The following is a 6,521-nucleotide window of genomic DNA, read 5'->3' as shown; positions in this document are numbered from 1 at the left end:
TCAGGAGTTCAAGACCAGCTTGGCCAAGATGGTGAAACCCCGTCTGTACTAAAAATACAAAAATTAGCCGGGCACGGTGGCAGATGCCTGTAATTCCAGCTACTTGGGAGGCTGAGGCAGGAGAATTGTGTGAACCTGGGTGGCAGAGGTGGCAGTGAGCCGAGATCACACCACTGCATAACAGCCTGGGCGATAGAGTGAGACTCCGTCTCAAAAAAAAAAAAAAAAAAAATTTTTTTTTTTTCTTTTGGCTGGGTGCGGTGGCTCATGCCTGTAATCCCAGCCCTTTGGGAGTCTGAGGCAGGCGGATTACGAGATCAAGAGATCGAGACCATCCTGGCCAACCTGGTGAATCCCCATCTCTACTAAAAATACAGAAATTAGCTGGGCGTGGTGGCGGGCTCTTGTAGTCCCAGCTGCTCGGGAGGCTGAGGCAGGAGAATCGCTTGAACCTGGAAGGTGGAGGTTGCAGTGAGCCGAGATCACGCCATGCACTCCAGCCTGGCTACAGAGCGAGACTCCATATCAAAAAAAAATTTATTTATTTTGTTTTTTATTGAGACAGGATCTTCCTATGTTGCTTAGGCTGGTCTCAAACTCTTGACCTCAAGCAGTCATCTTACCTCGACCTCCCAAAGCACTGGGATTACAGGCATGAACCACAATGCCTAGCCTCACACATACAGTTTTAAAAAATGGAATTGTACTGTGTATTTTTCTTTACTATGACTTTTGACTTAATATGTGGTGAACATTTTCTCCTGACAGCTTTTATTTTTTGTGCTGTGCATTCGTTGGCCTCATAGTATTTCATAGTCAGACTGTAGTGTCATTTGATTAACTCTTCACTCTTGGATATGTCCACTTAGATTATGAGTTAGGTCCCTTAGCTTCGTTAGTATTGTTACAAAAGCCATCTGATTATCTTGTCAATCTTTGTCATTGTACTCAGCATTCCATATTCTGTCTTTAAGAGTATTTCCCCAGTTATTAAAGTCCAATTATGTTGGTTAGATTTCTTAAGGTGTAAGTCAGCCTGTGAAGAGCATAGTTTTGAGTTAATTCTACTGGAAGTTATATAAAAATATAACGTTGTGTTTCTCACAGAAGACCCCATAAACTTTACAGATAAAATTTTAACAGTTACATCTTAATTTGGACCATATTTTATGATCCCTTTCACAAATCATTGGAGTAAGAAATAAGGCTGTTCATTTCATTTCCTAGACATTTGATACTTATGACTAGGCAGATTTGCCTGTATTTAACTTTGATTAGCCTATGTCTAATTTCAACTTGCATAGTTTTGAAATACTTAAAACAATTTTGCTATATGAAAAAAATTTTGCTGATACTTCATATAAAAGTTTCTTATCCTCTGGTTACTATTTTTTGACAAATATTCTTTTTGTTTCTACTCCCACCAAGGAAAAATTACAAAGATTTGATAAGTGAAGCAAAATTTGATTAACCAGTTAATTTGCCTTGCCTTCCACATTAATTTTATCTCCAATTTTCTTTTTCTTTTTCTTTCTTTTTTTTTTTTTTTTTTTTTTTTTGAGACAGAGTCTCACTCTGTAGGCCAGGCTGGAGTGCAGTGGCATGATCTCGGCTCACTGCAACGTCTGCCTCCCAGACTCAAGCAATTCTACTGCCTCAGCCTCCCGAGTAGCTGGGATTACAGGCATGTGCCACCATGCCCGGCTAATTTTTGTATTTTTTTTAGTAGAGACAGGGTTTCACCATGTTGGCCAGGCTGGTCTCGAACTCCTGACCTCAGGTAATCCGCCCGCCTCAGCCTCCCAAAGTGCTGGGATTACAGACGTGAGCCACCGCGCCCAGCCGTATCTCCAGTTTTCTAGATGACTGAATAAATCAATTTTAGGTTGTAAATCTATGAGGGCAGTTGTAAAAAAAAAAGGTCTCTTTCAAAATGACCTTTTTGAAAGGGATTACTAAATTTTATATGTATTACTGTGTTTGGCTAAGTGATTGTGGTATGTTGATTTAAAAACAAACAAACAAATACTGGTTTAAGCCAGGCTTCTTTTTTAGAAAATCTTATTTGAGTATCAGTGTGGTTTTGATGTAGCCTAGTGAGTTGCTGTTCAGATGGGAACTTGAGAACGCTGCATTCTGATGGCTCAGACCACTGGCTGGGTTGCCTGACTTGCTGTAGAAGTGAACCCTGAGTGTCCTAATTTGAGTTTCTGAAGTTGATGAACTCTGCCTGGGGAAATCTATATAGGCTGAAGTTGGTGAACTCTGCCTGGTGGGAGAGTTTGTAAAGGCCTACATAGGAATATGACTGTAAGATTAATGAAACCATTTGGTAACTGCTTACTTCTAAATTTTTGGTACTTTGTTAAAAAAAAGACTTCCTCAGAATACAAAAATACTGTTTTGCATTTCACTGTTTTTCTATTGTTTTTGTTTTTAATTAGTTTTCAATCGAGAACGTGTATTAAATTGGCTAGTTGAGCATTTACTTGCTGTATGTTTTAATGGATCCTTATCCTTTGCAAAAATTTAATTCTAGTCATGAATCTGTCACTTAGCTCCTGTGACCTTGCCTGTGTAAATACAGTTAACATCAGCTTTATCTACCTCAGTCATTGTTTGTTGAAGGAGCATATGAAATAATAAAAATGAGAGCATTTGTGTTTGTGTGGCGGGTATTGGTTCCTTCTGCTTTCTCTACATGGAAAAATGATTGTCATTTCTATGGTAGGCTTATTTTTAGGCCTATTGTCTTCATCCCCTTAAATATTAAATATTGGAAATCTTTGTAAATTCTCACTCATACCTAAAGCAGAGAACCTACATGCCATGTGGTACTTGTTTTTTTTTTTAGTGTGTGTGGGATTCAGAAATTGTTAATGAATATTCACGAAGGTACTTCAGTTTTTATATTCTTGAGATAAATAATGAAAAGAAAATATAAGATCTGTCCTCATTTTGGTAACTTATTGGTTGGCGAGGGAAATCGTTACAGTGTTTGCTTTTTAAGAAATAGTAATCTTCTGGATTGAGAGTGGGAAAAGCAATAACTATTGAGAGTCCCATGATAAGTGTTACTTTTGTTTGGAACAGTTTACTTTTGGTTAGTCAGAGGTGGGAAGAATATTTTCCTTTGTGACTTGGAGCTCAAACTTGGAAGCATTTTCAGGGTACTATTAAATTAGAAACATTGTACAGATAAAAAATTACTGTATGGAGAAAATGACTGGCTGAGTTAAAGACTATGGGAGGTATATACTGCTAGTTTTATTTAATATCCTCCCCACCCCACCTGTAATATTTGTATAACTTTGGTTTTACAGTTGGTCTTTTCTGGATTCATAATCTCAGTGTGAATTCTTACTTAATTTTTCCTGTTTTATTATGTGTGAAGAATTTTTTTTAGCTTCTGGAGTTATCCTTCAAAATAACGCCAGTTTTTCTGTGATCAATACTAAAGCATACTATAGTTTTTAGTAAGCATTATAGTAAAAACCTTTATTTGTTAGATCCCCTTTTAATTTGACATTTGAAAATTTGCACATGTATTGGGCTCGGCTTTGTTTTTGAACCTTTTGAGAATAGCAGGTTGTACAGATAGTTGTAAGATGTTGATATAACTTATGTAAGGCCACAATCTTGGATGCTTTTTAAAAAATGTCATGTTAAGAGTACCCATATGCATACCAAAATGAATGTCTTGAAAAATATGACTGATCATTATATTTGAGGCACTGTTCTAGGTCTTTGGGGATAGAGTTGAGAACAAAAAAGCCCTGCCCACATGGAACTTAAAAACATTTTAACTGAGAGAGAAAGACATTAAACAAATTAAGATGAGTTCAGTGGTAATAAATGCTTTGGAGAGAAATAAGCAGAGTAAGGGGGGGATAATGAGGGTTTAGAGGTAGGGGGATGCCCAAGGCTTTGTTATTTTGCGTAAATATTCAGGGAAGTTTATCTAATATGGTGACACTTTAGCAAATAGCTATAGGAAGGAGGTGAAGGGAGCAAGCAGCATAGGTACCTAGCAGAAGAGAATTCTAGGCAGAAGGAACAATAGTACCAAACACCTGAGATAAGAGTGCTTGGCATATGGGAGGCGTTGCAAAGAAGATGGCAGTGATGCAGTGGGGGGAGGAACAGATCACAAAGGGAATATAGTGTGGATATATGTACGTATACATACACATGTTTTATAACATATATAGTACAGTATATATATATACACACACACACCATGCGCCATGCACTATGTAGTATTGTGTGTGCGTGTGCGTGTGTGTGTGTATAAAGTACTGTCGTTGAAACAAGTCTAGTGTAATATGTTCAGTGCCATAGACCAGTTATAAAGTGCTGTGAAGACCTAGAGAAGGTAGAGATTAAATTCCATTTTTTTACTCTCAGAAGTTGAAGCCTGCATATCCAAGTTGGATTTACTGTTTCATTTTTGTTGCAAATAGTCTGAATTGTGAAAGCTTTGTGTCATTCTGCTGTTCCATGGGCACTCTGTTTTGTTCTTTGTTCTTTAAGCAGTATTGGCCACCGTAGCTGCTTATCTAAAATGCATGTGTTTATCAGATGTTAACTTGTATAATAATTGGACCTATTAAAGGAAAAATTTTAAGTAAATGTTGATAGTTACATTGTCATTTCTTGCTAGCAGTCAAGCCCAAGTTAGATCATTTGAATTCGTATTTAATCATTATACACTGAAGATTAAAAGTGAAGAAATTAATGTCATGAATAACTTTTTTTCCCTTTATTGTAGTATAGGTGAGACATTTATACATTATATTTTATATGTATTTTTAAAGTAAAACAACTCATTTCTTGGTTTTCTCCTCTGTTATAACTCTAAATTGGATTATATTATATTACTTTTTTGTATTGAGGTGGAGTCTCACTCCGTTGCCCAGGCTGGAGTGCAGTGGTACTATCTCTGCTCACTGCAACCTCTACCTCCCAGGTTCAAGCAATTGTCCTGCCTCAGCCTCCTGAGTAGCTGGAATTACCTGTGCCCGCCACCAAGCCCAGCTAATGTTTTTGGTATTATTAGTAAAGACGGGGTTTCGGCATGTTGGCCAGGCTGGTCTCAAACTCCTGACCTCAGGTGATCCACCCCACCTCGGCTTCCCAAAGTACTGGGATTACAGGGTGAGCCACCGCACCCGACCTATTTTACATTTTCTTCATTGAGTTTACCAATAATATCTCTTAAACAGATTGTAGGTTACTCTCCTTAAGTTTTATTGAGAATCTTTTTTTCCAGTTTTGTTCTCAGTATTACCTAGTTATCAACTGATCTGAGCTAATTCAATAGAACTGAGGGGAGAGAAGGAGGATAAATATTTTGTATGAACAAACTGAGATCCAACTCAATTACAGACCAGATCTCTGTCCTGTTTATCTTCCTGTTGCAAAGACAGCATTCTAGGGTGGATATTCATAAAGGTAGTTTGATCTTAATGTTGTTCATTCTTCTGTATGGATGATTTCTTTAAATAAGCTTTATTTAAAGAAAAATGTTAAATTTAATTTTAAAGAGATGAATAATACCAGTATTTTAATGGAAAGTTTTTAAGTAGTAAGGAAACGGAAGCTTCCTCAAAACCTTGAAACAATTCATTTTGAGATGACCGAAGTACTTGAGAGTGAATTATACCCTGAGGGAGTTTGATTTATTTTTTGGTATTGTTGATCATTTATGTGATTCTAATTGGTACCCTGCTTCTTAGGTAGATTATGGTAGTCTCAGTTGCTCTTAATTGAGAGATTTTTAACAACATCTCCAAACTATTACTGCTCCACTTTGTGTTAAATCTTTTGCCTGTTTGTATGCAAATCTGGTATTAACAATAAAAACCACAGAGGAAATTAATCATTTAAAAATTTTTTATTGCAGACTTAATTCAGTGCACAAATGAGATGAATGTGAACATCCCACAGCTGGCAGACAGTTTATTTGAAAGAACTACTAATAGTAGTTGGGTGGTGGTCTTCAAATCTCTCATTACAACTCATCATTTGATGGTGTATGGAAATGAGGTAAGCAGAATTTTTATTGAACAAGTATACTGATGTGTTGACTATTGTTAGCTAGCTTCTGTCACTGAAACTTCAGAAACAGCTTCCAGGTACAAAGGTCAAGGTGCCTAGCCAGAAATATAATTATAGACCCTGTAATTTGAGGAAAGATAGCCTATAAGCCAGAAAGCAAAAAGTGGGTCAGAGCACAGAGGACATCAATAATGGATCAAGAAGCAAAGATTAATGCCTAGAAATGGGTTCCATAAGCATCCCTGGTTTTTGCTGGTCCTGTTTATAGACTGTGTGTTTGTCTATATTCATTTGTTCTTTTATTATATCCCAGTTAGATTTTGTTTGTTGGTTGGTTTGTTTTGAGACAGGGTCTTGCTTTGTTGCCCAGGCTAAGATGCAGTGGTACCATCATAGCTCACTGCTACCTCAAATTCCTGGGCTCAAGGGACCTTCCCACCTCAGCCTCCCATGTAGCTGGG

General features: G+C 37.3%; 1 protein-coding gene across 28 annotated transcripts in view; it reads left to right on the top strand.

Annotated features, from left to right (window-relative positions):
• PICALM (phosphatidylinositol binding clathrin assembly protein) overlaps positions 1-6,521 on the top strand; it is a 102,538-nt gene that overhangs the window by 22,600 nt on the left and 73,417 nt on the right. For all 28 annotated transcript variants that reach the window (XM_063641492.1, XM_063641498.1, XM_063641496.1 and 25 more), the window contains exon 2: positions 5,906-6,048. In XM_063641492.1, the coding sequence (XP_063497562.1) occupies positions 5,906-6,048 (143 nt within the window). The remainder of the gene's footprint in view (positions 1-5,905; positions 6,049-6,521) is intronic.

The sequence above is a fragment of the Symphalangus syndactylus genome, chromosome 6 (genome assembly GCF_028878055.3).
Source record: "Symphalangus syndactylus isolate Jambi chromosome 6, NHGRI_mSymSyn1-v2.1_pri, whole genome shotgun sequence".
Classification (NCBI taxonomy): Eukaryota; Metazoa; Chordata; class Mammalia; order Primates; family Hylobatidae; genus Symphalangus; species Symphalangus syndactylus.
Note: the sequence above shows the minus strand (reverse complement) of the source record. Positions and strands in the feature narration are given on the sequence as shown.